This window comes from Sinohyriopsis cumingii, chromosome 9, assembly GCF_028554795.1.
Source record: "Sinohyriopsis cumingii isolate HCF-2022 chromosome 9, ASM2855479v2, whole genome shotgun sequence".
Taxonomy (NCBI): Eukaryota; Metazoa; Mollusca; class Bivalvia; order Unionida; family Unionidae; genus Sinohyriopsis; species Sinohyriopsis cumingii.
Genome location: NC_142969.1, coordinates 17,229,369 through 17,244,794, shown reverse-complemented (window position 1 = coordinate 17,244,794; position 15,426 = coordinate 17,229,369). Strand labels below are relative to the sequence as shown.

Here is a 15,426-nt window from a genome sequence, read left to right as displayed (position 1 = left end):
GTTTTCCAGTAAACACAATTATAAATCCCACTACTTGACATAGGTCCCAATTATCATGTTCTGGAAATACTGTGGCGTAATAGAATTTTCCATTCTAAAACAGTTGAAGGTCACAACAAAACAAAATGTGTTTTTAAATTATAATAAACAGTGTAATATACGTAAGGCAGGATAAGTTACTCCGTTGGGGAATTCCAATGCTCTAAACCTAGACCCAAATTATTATGTTTACCTGTATTGATAATGATTTAATCTACACTCATAGGGAAATGTTGACTATGTATTATTTATTTACAAAATACAAACAAAAGCAGTGTCTCGAGACAGGAACACAGTGAACTTGATTTTGGAGAGGGACAGGTGCAAAATACATTTATGCTTAACTTATAATTAATGCGAACAAATTTGAAATAATACAAATTAAATATTCATAACAGGTTTAATAACCATTTTGTTCCTATTACTTATGGTGTTTCATTCCAGTATTTTAGTGGAATGTAACTGATTAATTCTGGTCTGGGTAACATACACACACACACTTATATATATATATATATATATATATATATATATATATATATATATATATATATATATATATATATATATATATATATATATATATATATATATATATATATATATATATATATATATATATATATATATATATATATATATATATATATATATATATATATATATATATATATATATATACACACACACACACATGTATAATACAGCTTGGTAGCAGTGTAGTCCTGTTATAGTACATATAATCTCTAGTTTCCAGCAGAACAGCATTTAAATAAATTGTTCTCATAATTTAAGACTATACAAAAAGGTTGTCCCATACCTTGCCTTTCAGATTCATGACAGCAATGAGAATTACATTGGATTGGACTAGAAATGTGTGAATTATTTTTAAAACGTAGCAGGATTACTATAATAAGGACACATTTTGTACGATCCGGATTGGTAGAAGTTTTTAATAATTTATGACGGTCGTAAATGGGGCTTCTGCTGAAACACACGATTACGTGGATTTTTCCAGAACGCACCTTGAATGCAATTTTGCCTGTTGGAACACTACAATCTAGTACACTCTGCTGAAGACATATAGTTACTCATCAATGTTAATTTCCGTATGGCGCTGACAATCTCAACAAACTCACTTTCTATCACTAAATCTTCTCATGTTATTTACAATTAGCTAATACCTGGGCTGGCCTGTAGAAGTGCTCAGCTCTCAATCTTTCTATCAAATGAGTCACAGAAGCGCCTGCTTTTTTCTATGAGAAACTTAAGTTGAGTTAATCTGTTTTCAGTTATACGCCTCTTATGTTAATTGTAGACATGTATATTTTAATAAGAAGACTAACTTAACAATCCTCATATTTTTTTCATACATTTTAAAGTGATTGTATCATGTATTGGTGTTATCTGACTTTCCGGACATTGCCACATGCTGGTGTGGCCGATACATTTGTAACGGTCAGATAATTGTTTTGGACACTCCAAGTATAGATGGTATGTATTTAAGTTCTATATTTCCTCAAGCACTAAACCACAGGTAAGAAGATTATAAGTATGTGACGTGCATCTTTCTCTGTAATTAATGTTTTACACCACTTAATACATTTAGAGAAATTTTAGCAAAGAATGTAAAATGCCCACACAATGATTGACAGTTTAATAGCAGCAATCCAACATGTACTGCCATTGCACTGCATTCAAATCCGAGAATGCTTATACATCTGTAAAGTATTCGCTTAGTAATGGTACTACAGGAAATGAGAAAAGAATATAATTCCAGTCTGAGTCCTTATTAAACGCAAATGTAGGGCCTGCCTCCAATTTGTCTCCCCAACAAATGTAATCTCGTTTTTGTTTAGAGTCGTCGTTTTAGTCAATCATATTCCATTTTGTATTGTCTTAGTTATGTTAGGCCCATTATTGGAATGTTGTTTTCTTGTGTTTTTCTGGTATTTGTAAAGGTTTTTCCCTCCTTAACCAGTGAATTTCATTTTTGTGTTAGTTCTCCCCCTTCTTAGTAATGGCATCAGCGTATGCATTTTCAAGCCTGTTGTTGAGTTCTCATTTGACTTGTTCTGTATTGGTTTCTCTTCAGGATATATAGCAGCAGACACTGACTATACCTGCCAGTTATATACTGGTAGTATACTCATGGACAGATGTCTGATTTGTTGCCATTGGTCAGATATAATACGGGACATGGCATAAATGTATTGTTCAGATATCAAGGGAGGAATACATGTTCTTATTCTTCCTGGTCATCTTAGGAATGGCCCCTGTTCCCTGGATAGTTGTTAGTCACTTTCCGTGTTAGGACAATCAACATATTTTGAGTGGCACGAATAAAGAAAGAATTATGTAGTCCGAGATCGCCAAAAGGCAAAGATCCCAGATGATCCATTTGTTGTTGTTAATGCCAGTGAAAGATATTTTCTTGGCCACTCCTAATGGAGGGGAAAAGACCAGTGAGCTAGCTGGGCCTGCCTACCAGGGATGAAGAACACATTCGCAGTGAGACCGAGTCATATCTTTTAATCGGGGATGAGCAGTAATTGTGGTATTGGTGACTAATTCTGAGTTCCATCTTCCTGAAGAGCAGATGATCTTATTCTTATTGTATGACGTGTGTAAGTCTGTCGGATCTTTATTGGGTCAGTCATCGGTGAGCGGGTGCGTTTCGACAATTATAGTAACACTCTTCGAGCATTCATACACTGGATTGTGTCAGTCTGGAGAGAGATAGTGGGTTGATCTTACACTGTCTATACGCTAACTTCCAATCATTATGTGGATAGTGAGCTGAGATTGTCTCACCTCCTTATGAAAGGGATGGGAAAAGCCATAGTCACTTGTGCCCTCCAACGATGCGTAAACCTCATATTGCATCATTATTTTATGATCGATCTGGACAACACATCAGTGTTGCGTACCTCTGGTTTCAATGTGCTATTCATGTTCCCTCTCATTGAGTTGAAGTTTGCCTTTTCAGACAGGTATGTGTTGTCTTGATACAATGGCCATTGCACAGCTAGGTTGGAGGGTCATTTACACCTGTGATTGAGATGACCAGCGGACATATTTGCTGTGAGACTTGACAACATTCTCCTTCATTTTTTTATTGTTTTGCCAGATCATATAATCTGGGTGGTAGACACTTTTAGGCCTATGTAAGTCATCCCTACCATTCAAAATAAATCCAAAGGTAACACACTAAGTCAGGAGTCCTATGTCTTAGCGTATCCTGGTAGCTTCGTGTAGTATAAGAATATATTCAGTTTTTCTATGCAAGCTCATAAGCTTAAGACAGACAAGGGCCATGATGTGACAATATATGCCAATTATCATTTACTTTCACTTTTGTTTTGCTCTACCATTGCATGATTTTGTCTTCTGCTGCTAATGATAAAAAGCCACCCTCTCTGTAAGTGTTCACCACTGTGATGTCATCAGGACCTAGAATGGTCTCATTTCCTCTCTACCTGCCTTAGTCTAGCCAGATTGATAGCATCCAAAACTTTGGTTTATGTGAAGCTCCGTCTCAGTACTGATTTTTAATTTCGAGGATGCGCACATTCTGCTGTTTTCCATTATTGCCAAGTGTAGGACATATTATTCCGCAACATTTTGGAGACCAAAGCTTCATCTTTATTTAGTTGTCAGCAAATTAAGCATTGACTACACTTGGGAGTTTCTATATCATTTAAGAACGCTAAGTAGTTCTTGTCTCAGCTCTAATAGTCATTGATCACATGAACCTATGAAATCGCGTATTGTCCATCGTCTCTCATGTGTCATCCTCCATTAAGTTAGCATAGGTTGGCTATCACATCTTTAAGAAAGCTTGATGTACCCATTCTTTTCAAGGTCTAGTTTGTCCTTAATGAAATGTTGTTGCTCAAATATCTAGTATGGCTATCACAGCACACTACTTGTGAATGGATGGTCATGTCATCATAGGGTTTTCGCTGAACGACTTCCTATGATGGAATTGTTATCTGTAAACGAAAATTATATCAAATATGGGTGCCTATTAAACATCCTAAAAGTCATAGTCCTACTTGTCAAGATATTGTGTTTTCAACAGGAGACCTCAAGCAATGTTTAGCTGATCCTAAATTAAAAGTTTATTATTTGGACTTCAAATATGGGCGCTAAAGTGGCAAAGTTGAAAACTAGCGATTGCTTCTCCTGAATGGATGTTCAAATATATACGGGGTATCTTAATTTGGCAGTTAAAATAACATTAACCCATCGACTGATCGATGGATAAAGGGACATATGTCTAAAATCCCTCTGCTAAAGTGCATATATAAAGCTGTGTTATTTTTTCAACTTTCAGACTACTGCAATGGATATCTTTTCAGCTGGTTGTGTGATTCACTATGTGTTAACTAAGGGACTGCATCCATTTGGGAAACGTACCGGTGAGATACAGAATAATATCCTGGAAGGAAAATTTACCTTGGATAACCTACCTAAGACATCTGGTGAGTCCTAACACCGTTGACATTTGACAAGCATTGCTATAAATGATTGCAAACTGTTTACTTGATATGTCATGGAATGTATTTTCTAAACTTACAAAGTGTAATGAATATACTGACCCAATATCAGACCAATGTTTAGAAATGGGAATGTAAGTGAAACAACTTGAATGCTTGAGTGCACATAAAAGGTCAGTGTGATGCTTGACAAAAGATCTTACATATTTATTAATTAAAAGATGGAAGATAACAATATTTAAATTACTCCTGTATTGTATGTGTTAATCTGGAAAACATTGTAAGGCAGCAGATAAAACGACGAAAACAGTTTCCGTCTCCCACTATTTCATCTTTGAAGAGTGAAAGACAGAATATGAAAAGTTGGATATCATTCCATTTTCTGTTTTGTCATATATGATAAAACACATATTTATATTTAGTTGTCTTTATATCTTTCAAAGTTATGAACATTGGATTTCAAAAATGATTTCACACGTAAACACCCGTTATTGTGTAAAGACTGAAAGAACTTTTCTGTAACATTTAAATTTTGTTCCGGCTTTTTGTACAATTTTGCTGCCTTGAATGAAAACATAATTATCCTCAATTTTAAATCTTAGGTGAATATCTGGCTTCTTGTTGCAAGTAACCTTACATTTGTAACTTAAATATATATGATCCTAATGTGATGGCAGACAGGGGCATATATGTTTAATGCTGCCTAATATTCAACTGTACTACAATTTCTGCGAGTTATAACAAATCCTGTTTGACCGAGAGTAATGAAACTTTGTAGTCATATTAATAGGACCTGGACATTATGATGGTCCGAGGTCCAAGAATGATCCATTTGTGGCAACGGACCTGTCACACACACACACACACACACACACACACACACATATCTATCTATCTATCTATCTATCTATCTATCTATCTATCTATCTATCTATCTATCTATATATATATATATATATATATATATATATATATATATATATATATATATATATATATATATATATATATATATATATATATATATATATATATATATATATATATATATATATATATATATTTATATTGCGAGCATATTACAAACACTATCCTATCGGGCCTATACGGTTTTCTAATTGATTGTATGCATATAATTCAATGTTATATTTAATCCTATAAACATCAGGAAAGCATTATATATGTGAACTGATAGAAGCAAAACTTCATCGCTCCATATTAAGATACCAGCTCTTCTGTATACTTTTTCCTTTGCACGGGGTCTGATTTTTGAAGAAAAGAGCTACCCAACTTTCATCATGGTCTACTCTGGTTATTTCAACACAAACGGGTATTGTTGCAACTCTATGGACATACAATAGCTAACAGCAAGAATCAAAGCCAACAAATATTTATCAGAGGTAACCATGACTTTTATTATACAAGTTATAAAATAAAACTTTAAGAGGAACTTATATAATTATGAATAAAATCCAAAGTAATCTTTAAAGTTTTATTCAAGGGCAAAAGAATCGAATGTTCCAAATAAATTGCAGATCCTCGAATGTAATGGGCCGCCAACAGACACTATGTATCACATTTATATTGTCTATAACTCCTTTGGAGAATTCACAATAGTCCCAGAATAAAATTGTAATCAAAGGCACACTTTATAATTCCAATGATTAATCCTAACAATTGGATCCTCTCAATTAATATCTAAAATAGCATTAAACACGTCTGCAGACTTAACGTTACAACAGATTCACTGAATAAAGGAATGAAATGCAAGTACTATAATATGTTCCTTATTTGTAATTTGACCATAGCTATTGTACATTATATGCAACCCATCACTCAAAAAATCTTAAAAGTAGATCATGTATTTGTCTAAAAATGTTAGCTATATATGATCGCAACAACTTAAAGTTATAAACAAAGATTTCTAAAAAATAATCTAGATACATAACGACATATATTAAATATTGTTAAAACAAATATGGTAATATGTGCATTGCTTAAAATCCTGCCAACTCCATTAGTTCATTTTCAGTTCCTGGACTTAGGCAGGTAACAATTTCTTGAACGTGTAGAATCTAGTATTGTCAATTCTGGGAAAATAAAAACCAATTTAGTATTATACTTAGTTCTAAAGTTTCTCTAGTTTGGGTTGTTGGTATTTTAAATTCATTTTATGTGCACATGTGAGCACCCATTTTTATCATCTATTTTATGAAGCCCGTGGTTTCGATAGTAGCACGTTCGGATATTTAGCTCACAGTACATGAAAGTAACATAAAGACTTGGCCAATTCTCTCTATTGTGCTTGCAGCAAATGGACAACATTACCTTTTACAAGTCACCTCTCAGAAATAAGAAAGGCTGCACATTACATTTTCGCATTTTGCAAAGTGTTTCAATTTTTCTCATAAGGGTAATAATTGCGACATTTATTGTATTTTGGACAGTTTACGCTCATTTATTGGCACATATGAGCAGCCATTTTATCAGCTGTCTGTTTTATATAGTAAATGGTTTCCATAATGACCATGACTATGATTACAAAAATGTCAGCAACAGTACATGAATACAGCATAGAGATATGCCAATATTGTCTCTGTTGTGCATGTTGCCAATGCAAACATCTTCACTTCATACCGGATCCTCTTTCAAACGCACTTACTAACTGTAGAGCATAATACTTGATCGGAGCTTGGCTTATGTTGACTTAGGAAGTATAAAATCCTGCTGGTCATGGCTCAGTTAGTTAGAAATAAGCGTTTCAGAGTCTGATTATTCTGCGAATAGACATTCAGTTCTTATGGTGGTTATTTTCTTCTTTCTAATGATGCTCAGTTTTAAATAGTTGGACCTTTATTGATAGCCTTTTGAAAATATATAAATCACAGGAACCATTCAGACTAGGGTAATACAATATATATATATATATATATATATATATATATATATATATATATATATATATATATATATATATATATATATATATATATATATATATATATATATATATATATATATATATATATATATATATATATATATATATATATATATATATATATATATATATATATATATATATATATATATATATTGGTATACTGAAATGTCCTCATCATATTTGCATATTTGTTTATTTTTTTTAAAGATACCAAAGACTGAAACATTGCCAACATGGTCAATATTTTTAACATATCTGTAATATAATTCAGTTGCAGAGATAATGAAACCGAATCATAAGAAAGGCACAATACACAAGAAGCTATTAAAATCGATCAAGGGGAGCGCGCAGGCTAGAAAGTAAAGTATTGTTAATCAGCGATATAATACATTTAGTAACAAAAAACGCTATATCTTATGTTTCTAAACATAAAAATTACACATTAAAGTTACTATTTAGGTGCATTGAAGAATTTTAGGTTAACCTGAAATAAGCTTTGAAGGTGATTGTCTTGTGGAAAATACATGAATTGTGAGCCGCTTAACACAAACAAACAGATGAATCTCTCAATACAACTCTATGTTTGTACAAAGGTTATCCCAGTCAATATGAAAGGTGCTAGGAAGGGTAATGGTACCATGTGTGACTTAAAAAACAACGTGAAACCAGCTCAAATGGTCCTAACTAAGATGAACAAAAAGTATGAAACAAAGTTAGGCAAATGGAAATCTGACTTACTTTGCAGATCGGCAATGTTTTCTTTCTTACGTACAATAGACAAAAGCGCAGCTGGAGGTACCAAGATGAACGTTTCCTGTATGACGATGATGTATTTTCTGTCTCTCTCACAAACGGATGCACTAACACACACAGTTATCCGAATTTTGTATCCACTTTAGATAGCATCCCATCCAGATTGAAGAATCATTTACATAATAGGCTGCATACAATCATATACATCATCTATGCAATTGCAGTTTTTTCATCTGACATGGTAATACTGAATGAAATCGGTTTCTACATCGGCGTAATGGAATATGTTTACAAGATGTGAACACTGTAACCAATTTTAAAACTAAAGGCAAAATGGTATTAGAAAATCAGCAGTTAACACAGCCCATACGGCATAATTAAAGTAACTATTATACGTATAAAATGAGGAGAAACATCAACCAAACCTAAAGGTTATAAGCAAATCTACAACACTAAAAACTAAAATTCTTAGCATGCATCAGACTATGACAGCAGCATGAACATTTAACATGTGTCTATACATTGGACATTTGCACGTTAAACTTCCAAACCATGGATTTAAGAGATATTTAAAGTCTTCAAATCGGAGGTTCTAATAGCATCTCTTAGGTAAGCTTCTCAATACCTAAACGATTGCAACTCATTGTTGATTATTCTGCTTTTATACCTAAAAAGGCATAATGATAAATTTAAAACTAGACATTAGTTTATTAATGTTCCACATTGCATTATATCATTCGATTGTATTGTGATCATTGTTATTTTCTATACTCATTTTTCATGTATATGGTTAGAACCCACATATCCTTTGCATTTTGAATGTAATATGGTTGCTGCTTAGGCATGTCGATTTAGGTAGTGATAACCTAAAATTTACAAATACTAAATCCGCCTCATATACAATGGGTATGTGTGGAAGAGATCCAAACAAGTTTACATGGTCCCAAAGGAGGTCAGGACACTTGACCCAAAAAAGTGATATTTTAAATATGAGAATAATTATTTACTCACATGTGGCATATGAGTGGACATTTAAATTTGTCAGAAAAATATCCTATATTTAAATAGCAGTATCATACTACCAGCTATTACTGCATCCCATTCCTTTTCCACTTGTGCTAGATCACCCGTCGAAACTAATATTCCCTTCTCCAGTTTGCAATCGTAATATCAGAGTGAAACAGACATAAGTCTGAGTTCTTATTCATAGCCACAATACCTTATATCTTTCTCGTTTCATTGGACCGTTGTGCTGATGACGTTTTAACAAAGTGGGGCTATGTTGTTCGGTCAGTTATATCCCGTTTAGTATTGCCCATGTCACTTGCATTATTGGAATATTTTATTCAGTTTCCAAAGGGCGTTTGCTCCTCTTGTTTAGGTGAATGTTGCACGTGTTGATTGATCATCGTCTTAATATGGGTAACTGGATTCAGACGGGTAAATACAACTGTTGATTGTTTAAATCAAATATATTATAAGGGCATTATACTCATGCACAAATGTCAGTGAAACATTTCTAAGTCGAAATGTTATAGCTTTTTAGAAACTATCAATGACATATTTATACAGTTTTGTAAGTCAAATATCATACACTTTGTAAATGTCTAGCAAACATAATATTTTGTAAAATACAGTGGTGTTAGATAGCAGTGTATGTGTATTAAGCATAACTTAAGCCTTTTGATTAGAATGGGTTGCAAGTTGAAAGATACAAAATATAGGAAGCATTTGTCCTTGTGCACATTTTCGATGGCAATAAATCTTATGGATAAAATGCAATCAGTTAGTGAGTAGATGTGCTCGAACTATTTATATTCCAGCTGCTTAATTTTTTTATGCATGTATATGTTTGCACCAGCATGTATGCATTAGCTGGTTTATGTATTTATGTGGCAATGTGCATACGTTGGTAACTGCATATCTGAAGCAGAAATTTGTGTGCGCCCTCAAAATATCATATGAACTCCAATGCTATATTATCGCGGCAGAAATGATTTCTTGAAAAGTTTGAAAACGCGCCGTCTATCGGTTGTTTACATATGTAAATCTATTGTCATGGAGGATGTAAATCTGTCAGAGCAATGACGACAACATTTATAGTTAGTCTATATTGGAAAACAATCAAAATCACTGTTGTGTAAATTGCATGCAAATCCGTTCATCATGAGATATGGGTAAAAAAGTGTTGGTAACTTTTATTTCAGGAGATATCTCGGCTCACCTTTATTAACTTACATGGTGAACAACAAATCTTGGCACTACAATACTGTGTCCAAATTCTTATCTCTTGATGCGCACAATTCACTTTTTTAATTTCCCCTTTTTCTGATTTATGTCGAAAACCAATTTTATACAATCGCCTCCTTTAATTATTATTTCGAAAGTAAACCATGTATTTGTTTTAAGTAGGTTAAATAGGTTACCCAGCTCTCGCAAGCACTTTTAATAATAGGAACATGTTCACTCAAGGGCTGCATTCATGAAGTATAGCTTCATCATCCCTCGGAGCTCCATGATGCACACACTCTCCACCCTCTTTCTCTGGTGGCACTGCTGAGTGACTATCAGCACAATTTAACGAAGCAACTGCTGACAAGATCAAATGAAAGAAACTAGTATTCAGCCAGTGGAAAAGTAAAAGATACGTTGACCATGACCAAAATTCCTAGCACTGAAGTAACATTGTCATTCGCATCAGAAAAATAAATAGAACCCAGGAGTAAGATCTTAATCCGCGGATGGAACAGTTTTTCGCGCTCAACACAGACCTAATATTTGTTTGCAAAAAAAAAGTCTTATTGAATCTCTCAATCAACTCCGTTTTCGGGGTGCCTTGGAAAACTCAAGAGGCAGATTCGTGCAGGTCAGACTAGGCCATAGAGTGCTGAAAGCACATTACGCTGGTAAGCTGCTGTGTGACACCAGCGACTAACCAACTGGCCGGTGATCATCAAATCAACAGCAAGATTAAGGACCAATAAAACGGTGAACATATTTCAAAATGTTAAGGGATTCCCAAAATTATGTACATAATTCAGATTACCACTGGGTCAGTGGAGGCCAGAAAAAGCGATGGTCCAAGTGCAGGATCCATATTGGGACATTGGAATCTAGACAGGCGTCGGTAAATGCGCAGTATATAAATTGTACCAGGAGGCGATCACAAATTACACTAAAACACATAGATGGGAGAAAGGAGACAGTGTATAATATCCAAGAAATCAATGGTATTTCAAAGGTTGTCCTGAAACAAAGTCTGTGGCACCAATCGGAGGGTCTTTCATCAGGTGGTCAAATGCGGAGAAACCACCATATGACTAAAGCACCAATAAAACGAGTCAAATACCAACGGACACCCAACAAAACAGATCGCTCTAGATGGAGTCATAGACAATACTGCACTGGTCAAGTGCACCTTATTCTGGTGGAGAAGTAACATCAATGAGCTTTAGGCTGGGTAAAATGTACGTAGCTACTAGCTGGGTACCTGCAGACACAATCAAAAGTACCTCATGAACAAAAGCTTCGGCGCCAAGCACTCTTACCAGAAAGATGTTATACAGACGGCTGGCCAGTGGTTTCAAAGGTAGCAGCTAGAGACCACATTGGATGGGTACTGCGTTGGTGCCTCTCTTAAAGCACCCAGCAGATATAGGCACTGCATCAGATTAGTAGGTGAGGTTTTTATTATCAGACCAATCGGTAACATCACTGATGTTGCAGATGTAGCCCGTACAACATTGTATGAGCTGGTAAGAATTAGTCCTTCGCCCATCAGTTGTGTTACTTCACTGTTGAAAGGTGCGCAAACATCAAGCAACTGCCACACCCACCCAGTGCTATGTTTTAAAGTCATTCTTTCTGAAAGCATTATCTTGTGTGCATGCCGATGTACAGTCGCTTTACTAGAGTACCATTGAACCGTTCCACAATGCTCCTGCGTTGTCCTCTCCCAGTCTCAAATGCACACTCTGCTTGACCAGGCAATGCATACATGGCTTCCATACACTATATGCGGGGAAAGCTTCAGTAATTTAGGTAAGTACGAACGTATCAGTGAGGCTGGATCTTTTGTTTATGGTCATGGGTGTTTCTTTGGATTGATTGGTGACATCAACTACCACCGGTGCATACTTATGCATATATTGCCCAATTTTGTCGCATATGAAAGACAAGAGGATGGATTCTGCACATCGTTTGGATGTGAAACATGACATTGCAGCCGGGGTTCCAAAGTATCTTATCCAACCTGTGTTTCAGATCTAATTGAGAAAAGGTGAGGATAAGACACATTTCTAGGGTTGAATACAAATCAAATGCAACCCATTTTTTTCCAAATATTTGTTTCATACTTTCAAGCCACACTTCACACTGTTTTCATAAAAATATCGCCTATTTCCACTGCTACCTCTCGTATCAATCTTGGCAATTTTGTTGTAATTATAATACAATTCATTGCCTGTAAGTTTCATGTGATATATGCTTTATGCAAAACTAACCGAACTTGAGTTAATATTGTGTTGTTTATTAGAGTATTTGTATGGAAGATGTTTGGTAACCTCATAACTACTATAACTCAGTGCAAATATATGTAGTCTTGAGGGAAGAATCTGGTAAATACTAGCTTTCAGTGTTTCTTATTTTATAAGAACTTATTCTTAATACAATATAATTTTGGCTGGAATTTATCACAATAAAATTTACTTTTGTGAATAAAATGAGTATATGTGATTCATATATGCAAATGTAAATGGAGCAAACACTTTACAGAAATGTTCAAGGGATGAACATTTTTATGATAATGCGAATAATAATAATCGATTTGGGCATAGTATGTTTACTTTGCAAATTAAATTGGTGCAGTGCTATACACAAATTGATGCAGTTACAGATATTCAGGATGGCAAGTTATTAAAACAAATATCATGGAAATCTGCAATATTTTGTCAATCAGTTTGGGTATCTCAATAGAGTAAAATGGTTTTTAGGAACTCTTACCAAGTGTTAAAAGTTTAAATATATGGTGAGATGGTGTGGTAAACATAATTTATAGAAGGTGATGAGTGAAGCTAAATAGAAGTGTGATATGATTGGAGGTAAATATATTTCATGCCCCAAACGTGTATTCTATGATATTTTATGTACCGTCACTGGCCTGTGAGCATGTAATCATCAAAAACTTACCTCTGGTTAAGGGTAGTGGATATCACTGTACCTCTATTTCCCCATGACATTTATCAAGTCACCCACAAAAGATACGGGAAACTGTTGACAGCCACATTGAACAAAATATTGGTCAAGAGTGAACCTTAATCCAGGAAGCAAGTCTGATGGGCCTATAATACCTTCTGCCTGATGAACTTCATGACAGAAGGCAGAGTTGGATGTAGCATTATGTGACCCAGCAAGTGATACATTTCTGACATCTTAGCCAAATAATACCTAACTAATCACGTTTATGAGAGACCTTAATCTGTTACCCTACCCATGTGACAGCTGTCTATTTGAAGTATAGCAAATATCCATCATGGTAGAATGAACAGAGGGGCCCCAAGTGGTAGAGTCATCTAAAGCGCTCTTCGTTACGGATCACCGTCATCTCACCTCTGTCTGCGTGGGTTCGATTCTCTGATTCAGCCATTGTGGGCATGTGAGAAAGCTTGCCAGTAGCTTCTCGAGGGTCGGTGGTTCTTTCTGGGGTATTCCCGGGTTCTTCCTCCACCATTAATACTGAACGCCATGTATAGCCTATCGTGTGCTGAAAAATGGCGTTTAACCCTACAACAACAACAAGAACAACAAGAATGAACAGACCATGCTGATTCACAAAGCAACTATCATCAGTGATAGCACTCTAGATTTTAGTGACTAGCATGATCATGATAAAAATGATGTTAATGGTGACGTCGATGATGATAATGATGTGCTCTTGCCCAATATGCAGGATTTGCCAGTATCAACAGTGAAAGGAGTGGAAGTGAATGTACATTGACTAAGTCAAACATATCATCAGAACTGTCGTCATATGACATTGAAATGAAGAGAACATGGAAAACGTTGACAAGATATATATAAGCAAAGGTAAATGCAGACAAAAGGAAACACATTAAATAAGTTAGATGGAGCTACCGTGAAGCCAGATGGATTAGGAACTCAATGAAAGAGAAACTGATTTCTTGATTTTGACAATATCTGTAATTTCAGCGATACCAAAGTTATCTTAAGCAAGACACATTATCAGATGCCATCAACATTCCTGTAAATATGAGTGAAAGTAAGATAGAAGATGTTAAGAGCTTTTTAAATTCCAATGACCAAACAATAGACATCTTTACTGAAAAACAAGATGATTAATGGGTGATATCAAGTGCACTTGACTGTCTAATGGATGGAGTTGACGCCGAAAGTTTTGAAGTTTGTATAGAGGAGACACTTCCAAATGTATCGTTTAGTTCTGATAGAGATTCACAGGATGTGTGTATTAACACCTTTTTCAAACTTAGTAAAACATTTGAGAGAATGTTAGAAAATATAATGGATATAATTAAAGGGGACAATTTTAATGCACATCAGTTGTTAAAAGATCATGAAACCATTAGCAAAAAACTTTGTTTTAAAAGCATTAAATCAGCAAATAGTCAATGGATTAGCCACAATAATGACAGGTACGCTTTCAAATATTATGTTTTTCTAATCTCTTCCGACAACTGTATAGGCCAGAATGAAATCACTTATGTTTCATCAATGAGGTGTTATTCCACACATAAATTTATATATATATGCATATCATTCAATTGTTAATCGCCTTAAACAGCTGCTTTGAAATTGACTTACATTATTTGTCCAAATGGCAATTGCTAAAAGGGTTTAAACTATTCTGCAATACCATCATAGGAAAAGTTACTATGCTTCTCAATAAAAACATGATCTCAGGTATTTTACCAATACATGTGCAAGTCATGTTAACTTTCTTTGCCTAATTCAAAAAGACCAATTAGAACAAATTTTTTTCTGCAACAACAATGTAGATCACTAAATTGCTTATCATATTTCTGAGCAACACATTATTTCAAAGGGAATTTATTTATGTTGATTTTATATATTTGTATCTGTTTTATGTGCATATAACGATAATGTATTTATATGGTGATCCATGAAGTTACAAACAACAACAACGTGATGTCA

At 34.6% G+C, this 15,426-nt stretch overlaps 1 protein-coding gene across 2 annotated transcripts in view; it reads left to right on the top strand.

The window, feature by feature from the left end:
• Nucleotides 1–15,426, top strand: part of LOC149791323 (uncharacterized) — a 233,481-nt gene that overhangs the window by 188,655 nt on the left and 29,400 nt on the right. For both annotated transcript variants that reach the window (XM_089969171.1, XM_089969172.1), the window contains exon 28: nucleotides 4,379–4,526. In XM_089969171.1, the coding sequence (XP_089825297.1) occupies nucleotides 4,379–4,526 (148 nt within the window). The remainder of the gene's footprint in view (nucleotides 1–4,378; nucleotides 4,527–15,426) is intronic.